The 14614-nt window shown below is 40.1% G+C and overlaps 1 protein-coding gene across 2 annotated transcripts in view; it reads right to left on the bottom strand.

The window, feature by feature from the left end:
* CRHR2 (corticotropin releasing hormone receptor 2) overlaps positions 1–14614 on the bottom strand; it is a 163070-nt gene that overhangs the window by 117556 nt on the left and 30900 nt on the right. The window contains exon 1 of one of the 2 annotated variants that reach the window (XM_061996501.1): positions 7786–7850. The exons of the other annotated variant lie outside the window; for it this stretch is intronic. Within the exon in view, the coding sequence (XP_061852485.1) occupies positions 7786–7822 (37 nt within the window). The 5' untranslated portion in view covers positions 7823–7850. Of the gene's footprint in view, positions 1–7785; positions 7851–14614 lie in introns of those variants that run through there. 2 annotated transcript variants of the gene reach the window in all.

Genomic DNA, 14614 nt, shown 5'->3' with positions numbered 1-14614 from the left:
AGGGGTCTTGCCCTGTACTCCTTACAACACATTAGGCAACAAGATGTGTTTAAATTCAGGACATGCCAGTCAACGTTTTGCTTGCCCTGTCTCCCTGCTCCCTGTTTTGTTGTGCTGACTTTTAGATCATGTTGGGAAGATCTGAGTAGTCATCCCATATGGTCCTAAGCTGAGAAGAAGCACAGAAAGAAAAGGTGGAGCATGATAAAATGTTTCTAAGTCAATCTCCCATTTCCTTTGAAAATACAAAAGTACTCTGCATAACAATTGACTTTGAAACATCACATAGCTCAGAAAGCAGAAAATAAGATAGAAATAACATATGATCATGTTGCCCAGTATCTCATTTCTGACAATGACCAAAATCAGATGCTTCAGAAAATTATTTAGCCCACAAACAAAATCAGTCTGCCCCAAATTGCCACAATCTAATTACTAGGGCATCCTAAGTAACCTTAAGATATGCAGTAAGAGAATTAATTATTTGGCTTATGGTTCTTCCCTTCATTGCCCAGCATACAGCATTGCAGCTACAGTATTGTAACTCATAGTTTTAAAGCCTCTTATTTGCTTGTTTTTTGAGAAGCATCAGCTGTATGGCTTTGAGATCCTGGGCTAGTGGCTTACATATTCCCTTGGGCACCTTTGCCCACCAAGGTACAAAATCTGTGACTCAGCATATTTAAACACTGCAGACTTGCCAGCTCTCAGATTCAGATTGCTTTGACTCTGCTTCTCATGAGGTATCTAAGCTGCTAAGGGAGACCAAGGTTTTGATTCAACTGACCAAAATCACACCTGAGATAGATGCATGAGGCTGATAGATAAACACAGGACCTAAGGAAGACCCGTCCCTTCTGAAGCAGCACCTAGAGATCACGCACTTTGTCCTCAAGCATTTCAAATGTTTTGGGACATCAGTATCTAAGCAATCAAATAGAGCCTCAGATATCCATTGATTCTCATTTGAGGGCTGATTTTCACTTGAAGATGTATATACATAGGTACCTAATCTTGAAGACTTGATCTGAATTCCAGCTAGGAAAACGATATCACTGCACACTGCTCCTCTAAATCCCCACAGGTACCTCACCATTGTCAAACTTGACAAGAAGCAATAACAACAAATTTTCTTAAAAGCACTTGGTCTTCTAGTATGTGCCTCCACTCACGCTACTGGATTTTAGACTAGGCAAAAAATCAGACCTTCCACAGAAAGGAAGAATCCCACTGTCAGCACCTCTCTAAGGAGAGTCTTTCACTATTATTGCTTTGCCTTTACCCTATGTAATAGATTTTACTTACTTGAGTTACCTAATTTCAATCCTTCATAAATGTGGGAAAATTCCTAAAACACAGAGTAGCACAAAGCAGTAGCCTTGTAGAACAAATGAAGCTTTCCTGACAATTTTATTCTCTTCATTAAATTGTTATGCTTATAACATCCTCTCAAAGAAGAAACAAATTCTGAACATGTCACAATTCTTATGGTAGCTCCAGTGCAGATGTCTCCAGAGATGCCAATCAGCCTAGGTTTTCTTTGCAGACAATGAAAAGAAATAGGAAATTTTGTAATGCAATTCACTTGATTTATTGTAATCACCTATGTTAGAATAAGATTGATGTTGCCCTCAGCTCTATCTAATACCCTGAATGGAACTCTGCTGTTTGAAAGAGGAACGTATAACAACTTGGATGATGTAAACGTCTGCATTTGGTCAAGTGAAACCCACTCCTAGAATAAAGATCAAATAATTTTCTGAGCTCTTACTCACTGGCCCATAGCACCTTGTCTCCCTAGAGCATTTGGGCCTATCATGTCATGGAGGATCAAACAAGGTGAGAATAAAAATTTCCTGTTAGGGTAGGACTATTAGAATGCTAGCTACATATCATAATGTTTAAATATGCCATTTCTTAAATTTAGTGTAATAATTTACAAGAGGAAAACCATAATAATATGAACACTGTATAATAGATTTGCATTTCTCTGCCAGCCAGCTTATTGCTATAAGGACTCCAGGACAGTCAGCAACCACCAGAGAAAACGCTTGGAAATTAAGTGGAAAGAATCATGAGCAGTCATGCCAACTTCAAGAAGTGAGACAGTAGTTCTCAAGAGAGCATCATTCTGTAACAGACAGTGAGGTGATAGTTAAGTCCAGTCACACTAGGCAGAAACTGGAATGATCAGGCATGAAAATGGATCATCATAATAATATTAGGACTCTGATAACTGAAAAAAGAACCTAATGAACCCCTGACTTGTGATTTGCAAAGTGCTTTCAAACTGCTATCATATGAGATAACAGCCTCAGAAGAATAGGATGGATGGAAGGACATTAGCTCTACAGCATTACTTTGTGCCTGTGTCTGCAATCAGTGACTCTTGCTATCTACATAATTTTAGATACCTCCTGGGATAACACATCCATCTACCTCCCTTCAGATCTCTTCCCTAGCTTGACTCACTACACTTTGGCCTTTTTATTACCAGGGCCAATACTTCTGATTCTATACCACAGAGTATGTTTTGCATACGTATAGGCTGGATATTTGAGAGGTCCATAGTAGCAGAGGGATTCATCTCGCCTAATGTCAGCCATCTAAAATTTGGGTGTCTAGACTAAATAAGGTATCTAGGCTTTCTAACGCTCTCCAGGGAAATGGCCACTTTCAGAGAATGATGATTCATTTAATTTGGAGACAAATACCTTCTTAGAATTCAGAACTCTTAGACATTCTACTTAGTAGGATGTAATTCAGCCCAAGAGATGGTTAGATACAATTGTATTTTAGATAGAGCTCTCTTTTGCTGACACGTATCTGAGATGGATATTGGAGCTGTAGATGTACCTTAGGCATAAATTGATGAGGGTAAATCATGCAGTGCAGTGCAGTTTCAAAGCAGAAACAAAAAAAAACCTCCATTAAGAAACCTTTATAAGAAAAATTATATTAACTACAGTTCATAGAGATGGTTTCATGGGGAAGAATTCCACAGAAGGCACAGAAACACCTACATTTCAATGAGCTTTGTGTACTATGAATTGTGTCAGGAAACTGTACTGTACACAGACACACTTGTGTTGCATACAGCAGTTTCTGAAGAAAGTATTCCGTGTGTTTGTAATCACTTGTTCCACATTACATAACATAAAAGTTATTTACCGCCAGCAGTGCTACAGGCTTGGGGAGGAGTGGCTGTAAAGCTGCCAGGCACAGAGGGACTTGGGAGTGTTGATTGACAGTGGCAGAACATGAGCCAGCAGTGTGCCCAGGTAGCCAAGAAGGCCAATGGCATCCTAGCCTGTGTCAGGATCAGTGTTGTCAGCAGGAGGAGGGAGGTGATCATTCCCCTGAACTTTGCTTTGGTGAGGCCGCACCTGGAACATTGTGTCCAGTTTTGGGCCCCTCTACAAGAAGGACATTGAGGTGCTGGAGAGGATCCGGAGGTGGGCTACCAAGCTAGTAAAGGATTTGGAGCACATCTCATATGAGGAACGGCTGAGGGATCTGAGGCTGTTTAGCCTGGAGAAAAGAAGGCTCGGGAGAGACCTTGTTGCTCTCTACAAGTACCCAAAAAGAAGTTGTAGTGAGGCAGGAGTCGGTCTGTTCTCCCTAGTGACAAGCAATAGAACTAGAGGAAATGGCCTCAAGTTGCGCCAGGGGAGATTCAGGCTGGATATGAGGAGGAATTTCTTTACTGAAAGGGTTGTGAGACATTGGAACAGGCTGCCCAGGGAGGTGCTGGAGTCATCATCCCTGGAGGTGTTTAAGAGACGGGTGGATATTGCACTTAGAAAAATGTTCTAGTGGTTGATCGGACTCAGACAAAGGCTGGACTCGATCTTAAAAGGTCTCTTTCAGCTGAAATGATTCTGTGATTCTATGAGTCAATGAAAAATGCTTTAAAATCATTCAGGTCGCACAGCTTAAAGTTTAGTGCAATAAAAATGTGCTACTTACATTATGACACACTGTAAAATATAAAAAAATAGGCTTATCAGTTTTGTTGGCTTCTTTTCCAAGCATGCCTGTCTTTAGGGGATATCTCTTTTGGTAAAGGCTGTTTCCTTGTTCAAAGTCAGTTTCATTGATTAGCTCTTTGCAGTTTAACCACTGCTTAACTCTAAACCTACACTTGACTTCAACTGACTTCAGAACTTAAGGAGTTTGAGTGACTTGGTAAATAGAGGTAATTTGTTGAATTGAGACTTAGATGCTGCTTTGGTTTAAATGCAAACTTGTTAGGTTCAAATATTATGTTTTCCTTTGAATTTTATTAGTGTTGTAAAAGCTTTTAGAACCTTGTTATTCTGAAACATACATTTTGAGCCACTTGCAAATTTACTGTATCCATTTTATGGGTGAGAACTTTCAAAATAAGAATAAACCTTGGAAAACAGTTTATAGCCTCAAAATCATTGTTTTTCTGCCTCAAAATCATTGTTTTTCTGTTTGTATCAAGTGTTTAGGAAGGAAGAGTTCAGTCTATAACTGGTTAAATCAGCACTGGTTCAGTGGATTTTTACAGAAGTCATGGATCAGTCCCCAAGAATTCAGTGCAAAACAGCTGAAGACCAAAACAAGCAGCAACATTAAAAGAGATTTATTTCAGCAGAGATGTAAAATACATGTAACTATCATATAGTAAAACTAAAAAGTGATACTTTCATATTTTTAAGCGATATTTTAATAACAGGTGCAGCAAAAAATTAATCCTGGTAAGTGGGGCACTTCCAATCTACTTGATAGCACAGCTGGGTTTCTTCTCCCTGATGTGTTAATTTGTTTTGTATTTAGTAAACTGCACATCTCACCCCAATAATATTAAAAAAAGAGTTTTGGGAAAACATGTAATGTTCTGATTAAACATTTTGTAATTCATATCCTCTCACACTCAATTGCAAAGAGAAGATATCATCTTATTGCTAAACAAGTGCTGCTTCTCTTATGGACTCATGAAAAGCCCTCATTAACCTTTCAAAGCCTCCTATCTCCAATCAGAGTAGCCATTCATGGTGTTGCTGACTGGCAGTTATAAGTAGATGTCAAACTCTGAAGACTAAGGCCTGGAAAAAGTGTTATTTTTCATTACTTCTTCCCTTCCCCAGCTAATAAAATCATCAGAATCACAATTAACAGCAATATTGCATGCAGCAAGCACCTGGTCATCACAACTTTGTCTTTGGGGCCTATTTAATGAACAAATAGTTATTTTTTGTGAAGATTTTTTCTGCAGTTATTGTTGTCTGAATACTGAGAATTACTTCAGTGAGGATCATGTTCTCTTCATTTTATTTTCTTTTAAAGTTATTAAATAGAAAACCTACTAGTTTATCCCTAAAGTATTTTCCCCTTCATGCAAATAGACAGAAACGACAAATGAATAAATATATTCTATTTAATTCTGTCAGATAGTTTGTCAAGTTCTATGGAATTCTTTGGGATCAAAGGACCAATATAAGCAGGATATAAGTCCTTAATAAGATTGGAAAGTACTACCTTTGAAATATATATTTTTCCCTCTAGTTTCTAGACTTGTGTGGCTGGCTGCCAGAGCAATGTTGATTTCTTTTGCTTTGCCACTGGAGGGCTCTCCTAATTCTCCATTACTGCAATAGGAATGTCTGATTAATTTTAGAAACATTATAAATGAAAACCTGTTTTTAGTTACTTGAATACAAAAAACCTCAATCATCAAAACAGGAGAGTTCACTAGTTCACACAAAAATCTCTATGCAGACAAAGTGCATTTTACAGTCTCTTCTTATTAAATAGTAAAAATGTCACTACTCTAAGAGATTAATTTCACTGAACAGAAAATTTCCATTCACGCACACGATTATCAGCTGCTCAAGAGATTGTGGGATGAGATGGAGGGCGAAGTCTGTTCTCATTACCTCTTCTTCCCCATACCACATCTTTTCACTCTGAAATTGCTGCACAACTCACTTCATTTTTCAAATAAGTGTGCTTTCAGACCTTTGTCATCTGACTTACAACTTATTTGGCCATTTTGAGACCAATTTGCCTGGCTGATTTGTTCCTGATGGATCAATCATCTTATCCTGTTTTACATTAGTGGTTCTCGTGTGGAAAAAGGAGAGCATGTAAAGCTTTCCATTCCTCTCTGGGAAGAGGCATGCTAGGTCCACATGGCCATGAGTATTTACAAGCTATTGCCAACTGAGAATTTCTGACAAAATATATTTTTTCCCTGTCTTTTCTTTTCTTTTTCTTTTTGTAATCAACAGGATCAAGTTAGTTAAAGCTAGTTACATTTTCTTGTCAGTTTGTTAAGTCTTTCTTAGGGCAGTATTTCCTTAGGACCAAAGTAGGAAACAAGTACCTTTGACTACTCCAGAATAATAATTTGGGATGGTATTTCTTTGTCATGAGGAAAAGCCCACTGTAGGGCCTTGTAGTGCTGAACTCTTAGGTATATCCTGAATCAAAATCTCTTTCTCTTTTCTGTGATCCCATTAAAGAGAACTTCATTTATACACAGAGTATAGCAGCTTTCTCAGGCCTTACATGAAGATAGCCACTTGCAGAAGGATATCAGCTTAAATAAACAGTCCTGACTGTAACCCTTTTATCCTAGATCCTTCAAGATGATCTTAACACAGATCAAAAGACTACCTATGATAATGAACAAATGGATTTTCTTGGCCTCTGTGCCCCTGCTTCTGTCTTTGAATATAAGATTAGCTAGTTGGTCTGGAACAACCTAGGGGTTATTTAAATTACACTTTAATAATTTTTTCTGAATTCCATGGGATTTTTAATTTGCCAGGTGATAGTAAATATAGATAGGAGAACAACAAAGATGTAAAACCCAGAGTAGGAGTTTACATCACTTTCCTAGATTTTTTTGTAATTTGAAGATTCCTGAATGAAATAAATTCTTGGGATCCTTAAATTTTAGATGTTTATTAGCTTATCCTAAAGGCCTTTATGATATCATTGCTATACTACACTTAATATTTCCATGCTTGTTCCTGCAGTAGGTCTCTTCCCTTAACAGCCAAGGGAAGAACCAGTCACTGCTCATTTTAAAGTGTACATTTAAATCAGATGAATGTATAAATGTTGTAACACTAGCAATTGCCTGTAAGAGAACACTGAGGTGTCTGCCTTAATTGCAGCTTTCTACACTGCGCATATCTAAAGTTAGGTGAGTCAAATTTGTTTTCCACTTCTGATTATGAACAAAGGTAATTCCTCCAACACAGTCCTCTGAATTTAATATTAAAATTCCAGTTCCCACTGAAACCAATAGCTGAGCATTCCTCCACACCAAGAGAGCCACAATTTCATTTGAAATAGCTGATTATCAAAGAACAGCCCGTTTCACCCTCTTATGGTAATAACTAATAACCTCTTTATATGAAACTTCTGAGAATTAGAAACAATTTGTAGGAGGAAACAGCACTCCTCTTTAGAAGAATTGTATAAGATTTTATGACTTATGCTCCCTAAAATTCTTTTCTGGAGGTAAAATCTGTAAAAAATAAAAACTGAGTAGTCAATAAAAGAATCGATATATGGGCATTGCTCAGGCCAGTTGTCCTCTGAATGGCAGAGGATGTGGATGAGATCATTTGTCTCAGTTTAATAGTCTGTAGAGTAGCCTAGAGAGATCTCTAGGCTCCCTTGAAAGTGAAGAGGAATGTAGTCAGTGCAGCCAGTGGACTCTACAGGATGAGTTCTGTCACCATCAAAAACACATTGAAATTGGGTCAAATAAATTGTTTTTTAAAACTCTATCTTTCTTACCATTAACTATAAAGGCAACCTGGGCTGATCTGTTCATTGGGACGTGTCTGTACTATAAATGTTTAAATTTAGGGACAGGAATCCCATCTGTAGAAAAGATAAAAGAAAAATTAGGCCTCGAAAATCTTTCCTCTATAAATAGATGAAAATTGTGGAGGGCTGAACACTTCAACTGGGGATTTGCTTTTGCTTTCAGTTTTGTACAGTTTTCCAGGATGATCTTTATTATGGCTACATAGAAATCCTGTTCCTAAGCACACCTTTAATGTGTTCAGTATCTGTAGCACTGAGAGCAGTTTGTATACCTTTCACATGGGACTGACCTTTCTATGATTTGTTTTAAGCCCAAGATTAATTGAATTTGGAAACAAGCTGTCTCATGATACAATCTGGCCCAGGAAATCACACTGTGGGAAAGCTGAAGCCATAGCTGTCTCCTTGATACATATGAATAAACCTGAGGCAGCTGGATCTCTCTTGTGAGCAAAATGGCACTACCTGCACCTGGTGACTTCACAAATTCATGGTCTGTGATCAACTATGAAGGAAGTTAGAATCATAGAATCATAGAATGGTAGGGGTTGGAAGGAACAGGTCCACCTAGATCAGGTCACACAGGAATGTGTCCAGGTGGGTTTTGGAAACCCCCAGAGAAGGAGACTCAACACCCAACCTGAGCAGCCTGTGCCAGGGCTCCCTCACCCTCACAGTAAAGAAGTTTTTTCTTACATTTAAATGGATTTTTTTGTGTTCCAGGTTGTAACAAACTAAGCCATGGCACTAAAACAACCCATTTTGCCCATTTTCTGGACCCAGTAGGAGTCAAACTGTTCAGGACTAAGAACTTAGCATTGCTGGAGAAAATGCCAGATGCATACAAAGCACTCAAAAAATATCCAGCTACAGCAAAGTGCTGAGTGTGGGGATTTTCTGCTGAATAGATTCCATTTGCATAGAAAATAGATTCCTATTTTTCAGGCTTTACCTTTCTACTGTTGGTACAGTCCATGAGTTCAGGACTGATGTAATTTTAACAGCATCAGTTAAGAGTAGAAAATCTCCTTGAAGCCCATGCTTTCCAGAATCAATACAAATGGAAGGAGGTAAACAAGCAACTATAAATTCTTACATTTTCCATTCAGGCAGACTTTGAGTTTCTACTTCAGAGAAGTGTCCCAGAAAATGAAAATTCACTGTCTCCTGAAAACTTTCATTAATGGGCTGAAACAGTAAAAATAAAGAAAAATATATTCTAGAAAGCACCTGGAAATGATCAGAGGGCTGGAGCACCAATTCTATGAAGACAAGCTGAGATACTTGGGCTTATTTATCCTGGAGAAGAGAGGGCTCTAGAGATACCTTCAAAAAGCCTCGCATATCTAAAGGTGCCAACAAGACAGACTTTCTACAAGGGCATGTAGTAATAGGACAAGAGGCAACAGCTTCAAATTGAAGGAGGGGAGATTTAGACTAGATATTAGGAAGTTCTTCTCTGTGAGGATGGTGAGGTGCTGGAGCAGGTTGCCCAGAGAGGTTGTGGCTGCCACAACTCTGGAAGCATTCAAGGGCAGGCTCGATGGGACTTGGAGCAACCTGGTCTAGTGCAAGGTGTCCCTGCTTATGGCAAAAGGATTGGAATGAGATGATCTTTATGTCCTCTTGCAGCCCAAACCATTCTGTGATTCTATGAATCTACATACAGGGGTTGTACGTGGATTTGTAGAGATCAAAGTATAAAAAAATAAAGGTTTCCAAGACAAGGCTGGTTTTGTGATTTGATATAGATGAACCTGCTTTAGCAGGGTGATTGGATTGGACTGGATGATTTCTAGAGGTCCCTTCAAACTCTTACCACTCTCTGACGGTATAACCTTCCATTTATGTCTATCAGAGGAATAAAAGTGCCTCCACGGATCAATTCATTCTATCCTGTGATTTGCTCCTAACAGCAACTATCTCTCTGGAAGTGCCTCTTTCTGTATACTGACTGTACCATTGGTCTATAAAAACTAGTGACAAATTCAGAGACAGACAGACACTGGGGTGAATCGTATCTCTTCAGGAAGGCAATGTGTTTTGTGCAAGGGCTCAACACTCCAGAGACAGATGCTGCATCTTTCCTGTTCAATTACCTACAGGCCACTCTTTTGCTTTCAGGTATCTGGTGTCCTTCTCTCCCAGCTGCAACAATATAAGCAGCCCTCCCTGTGTTTATAATGTGACTCAAGTTGTCATTTTCTCTGCTGATAAAAGAGGTATTTTGTAATGTTTTCGAAGAAGCCTAGCTGTACTTTAACAACTATTTCAGTAATAATCAGAAGTCAAAATTATGAATAGCCTCTACCTTTGTAACCCTAAAAGGAAGTAAAAGTTTCCAGGCTACATCTACACTAAAGTGTGCTGAGGATCAAAAAAATGGTCTCTCTTTCCTTTAAAGTAGATTCCTTATGAATCATTGAGAATGATCTTCAGTAGTACACAAATTGTGAAGTAGGACAGAAGCTCATAGCAATGGAAAATAAATGTTACATATGGAGTTACAGGTGATAGGACAAGAGGAACAGCCTCAAGTTGTACCAGTGAAGATTTAGATGGATAATAGAAAAAATTTCTTCACCATAAGGGTTGTCAAGCCCTAGCACAGGCTGCCCAGAGAACTGGTAGAATCACCATCCCTGGAGGTATTTAAAAGACATGTAGATGTGGCACTTAGAGACACAGATTAGTGGTGGACTTGGCAGTGTGAGGTTTACAGTATTTTCCAACCCAAGTAATTTATGATTCTATAATTCTATGATCATTCTTAGAAATGCAATTGCTGCTTTCTCTAACTGAATGCCATAGTTCTTCAGAAGAACATTTTCCTTGGATAATTACTATTTACTATTATGAGAGGAACACAAAAAAATGGAGGCCAAAGGCTGCAAAAAGAAAATGGTAACTCATCTGGAGAGGGCACAAGGTAGTATAAAGCAAAACTGTTATTTATACAGTGTAATGCAACCATAGGCCAAAGGTCAAACAAAAAAATACAACTGAAAACTCTAAATGTTTTAAATTAGGCCTTGAAAATAACAAAGAAAGCATAGTATTAAAAAAACATGTGGAGAGGTCTTCCATCACCTGAACCCAGAGGCAATGTCACTCCAAGGTGGAGTCTGCTGGCAGCTACAGAATTATGAGAACTATGTTTGCACAGAGTGCTTGGTCCAATGCAATTGAGCCACCAAGAACAGAGTGTAGAAGGAGAAGGAAACCATTGATTCACACTTCTTTGAAATGAAGAGAAAGAAAAAGTTGAAGAATATAGCACTGCTGATGACTATTAACAGATACTGTGACAGATTGCAGGAAGAAAGTGCTGTATGTACCAATGGCTGTCATGGTAACAAGACTAGTAGCATTTTTGTCTCCTGTTAAACTCTATAATTGCATGTGCTGAGGTGTTTGGCCACATTTCTCTCTGAGGTAAACCACACAGATGATCCCCCTCTTAGGCTTTGGGTGAGAATATCCTGTAATAGTTTATTGAGGTCCTTCAGGATCAGAATGACTCAACAGCTTGCTTTAACTCAGGTCACTTGGTCTGTGTTTCAGTTTTTTCCTGTCAGGGGATTTTTAACATGTTTGAGAGTTGCCAGCTACTGTTCAAAGTCAACTTAGTAGATCATCTGAAGGCTGGACATGATCAGGTAAGCTGTAATTGGCTTGCCCACATCATTATTCTCTCCCATGACAGTCTTGTCTACATTCACCATTATTTAGTTAATCTACTATATTTATCCTGTAAACACACTAACAACCATGAGAATTCAGAGCATCCATCAGTAGCATTTGCATATCAGTCAAGAGCTATATGCCTGGAACAAATAAAAAGGACAGGCATTTTCATTATGCTGATCATCTTACCCTTGCTACATACAAATGCAAAGTTTTTAAATAACATCAGGTCTTTTGCAGGCTAGTATGTTTCTTTAGTATATAACAGCCAGCCACTGTTAGTGTCATGCTAAAGTGTATATATTCTGTTTTCTCTACATCAAAATATGCAAGTGCCACATTCCATAAGAGAAGTGAGCACCTATTAGAGTATGGGGCAGAGAGGCAGGAATTTGGAATCTAAATCTGGCTAACACTGTGATCTCGGACAGGTTACCTCTTTTGCCCTTATTTGTTGTACGGTGCTGTAAAATATGCCCCACCATTGTTAACAGCATAGTTAACTGCTAAAACCACAACACCCTGGCAACCAAGGAAGTTCTATTTGTTAGAGACGCTTATACAACCTATTGTCTCAGAATGAGGTCCTGCTGCCTCGGAACATATTGCCTCTGTGCATGCACCCGGGCCCAGGGTTGACTGAAGATTGAAAACAAGAGATGTGGAGGAGGGGCTTGGACCCTCCAGAACTTTCCAGGACCCTCCAGGGATGGTATTGGGCATGCGCCACACCACCGAAGTGAGAGGTGTGGATACACCAAACAGTTCCAGGAGTTCATTGACTATGCAATGAAATGATGTTATAAAAGGCAAGACCAGCACAGATGGGATGGTAGAAGAATATTATTCCCCCCACCAGGAACTACTGACTCAAGAGAACATTGCATGAAACATTGTTATAGAGGACAATTCGAATGCTGGGACACGGTGGGCTTGTGTGGTGACTATTGTAATCTCTCTCTCTCTCTCTTACTCTTTTGTTTCTTCCTTTCCTTTGTTTTAGAACAAATGAAGTAGTATAGCACTTGATTCAGCTTTTGAGTCTTAATTCTGTTCCCGAGAATACACAAAACAACGATAATCTGTTTGATCGGATATCACTCAGGAGTTAGGCCCAGCCACCCCCAGCCACCTAGAATTCTCTGAGGTTGGTTGTAAAGTAAGGAGGATTAACTTCTGCCAAATTAATTGCAATTAAAAGGGGATCAGGACACTTCTGTTTCCAATATGCACTGAATAGCTATTCATTGTGAACAGAATCACAGAATAACAGAATCTTAAAGGTTGCGAGGGACCTCAAAAGATCATCTAGTCAATCCCCCTGCCAGAGCAGGGCACCTACAGTAGATCACACAGGAACTTGTGGGTTTTGAACGTCCCCAGAGAAGGAGACTCCACAGCCCATCTGGGCAGCCTGTTCCAGTGCCCCATCACCCTCATAGTGAAGAACTTCTTCCTTGTATTTCTTTGGAACCTCTTATGTTCCAGCTTGTACCCATTGGTCCTTGTCCTATCATTGGTCATCACTGAGAACAGCTGGGTTCCATGTAGGCATAGATGTAGCTCGGACCAGCCAGCTTGAATAAAGATGGTAGGCATAAGTTAATGCAGCTGGCATGCTACTTCAGAAACAGGTGCTGCAAGTTGGGCCCTGGGTGATCTCATGGGCAGAAGCAGCATATAAGGAGGTAGCTAGCAAAGGAAGGGTGGTTTTGAGACTTAGACTCTCTACATCTTCGAGTGAATATTGCCTGCACTACTACAACATTTGGACAACAGTTCCATCCTCCTGACACCTACCTTTTATGTATATGTAAACACTGATGAGGTTCCCCCTCAGTCTCTTCTCCAAGCTAAAGAGCCCCAGCTCCCTCAGCCTTTCATCATAAGGGAGATGCTCCACTCCCTACATAATCTTTGTGGCCCTGTGCTGAACTCTGTCCACCAGCTCCCTGTTCGTGAACTGAGGGGCCCAGAACAGGATACAATATTTCAGATATGGTCTCACGAGGGCAGAGTAGAGGGGGAAGAGAACCTCTCTCGACCCACTAACCACAGCCCTTCTAATACAGCCCAGGATGCCATTGGCCTCCATGGCTACAAGGGCTCATTGCTGGCTAATACTCATCCTGCTGTACACCAGCACCCTCAGTTCCCTTTCCCCTACACTATTCTCTAACAGTTCATTCCCCAACCTGTACTGGTACAAGGGGTGATTCTTTGCCAGATGCAAGACTCTACACTTGCCCTTGTTGAATTTCATTAGATTTCTCCCTGCCCAAACCAGCCTGTCCTGGTCTCGTTGAATGTCAGCACAGCCTTCTGGTGTGTCAGCCGCTCCCCCCAGTTTAGTATCATCAGCAAACTTGCTGACAGTGCCCTCTGTTCCCTCAGCAAGGTCATTGATGAATATATTGAACAGTACCAGTCCCAGCACCTACCCCTGAGGGACTCCACTAGATACAGGCCTCCAACTAGACCCTGCCCCATTGATCACAACTCTCTGTCTTCTTCCCTTCAACCAGTTAACAATCCACCTCACTACCTGATCATCCAGCCCACACCTTCTCAGTTTTGCTGTGAGGATGCTGTGGGAGACGATTTCAAATGCTTTACTGAAATCAAGATAAACCACATCCACTGCACTACCACCATCTATCCACCTGGTTATGTCCTCATAAAGGTCTATCAGGCTGATCAAACATGACTTCCCCTTGGTAAAGCCATGTTGACTGCTCCTAATGACCCTCTTGTCCTTTAAATGCCTGGAGACAGTGCCCAAGATAAGTCATTCCATCAGCTTTCCAGTGATGGAGGTGAGGCTGACCGGTCTGTAGTTACCCAGCTCCTACTTCTTACCCTTTTTGAAGACTGGAGTGACATTTGCTCTCCTCCAGTCCTCAGGCACTTCTCCTGTTCTCCACAACTTACAGAAGATGATGGAGAGTGGTTTAGCAATGACTTCCACCAGCTCCCTCAGCACCCACAGGTGTATCCCATTGGGACACATGGATTCATGTACATCCAGATTGCTCAACTGATCCTTAACCTGGTCCTCATCAACCAAAAAAAAATCCTCCTTTAACATGACTGCCTCTGGAGTCTGGGG

The sequence above is a fragment of the Colius striatus genome, chromosome 5 (assembly GCF_028858725.1).
Source record: "Colius striatus isolate bColStr4 chromosome 5, bColStr4.1.hap1, whole genome shotgun sequence".
In the NCBI taxonomy this organism is placed as follows: Eukaryota; Metazoa; Chordata; class Aves; order Coliiformes; family Coliidae; genus Colius; species Colius striatus.
This window is presented reverse-complemented; position numbering and strand designations above follow the sequence as displayed.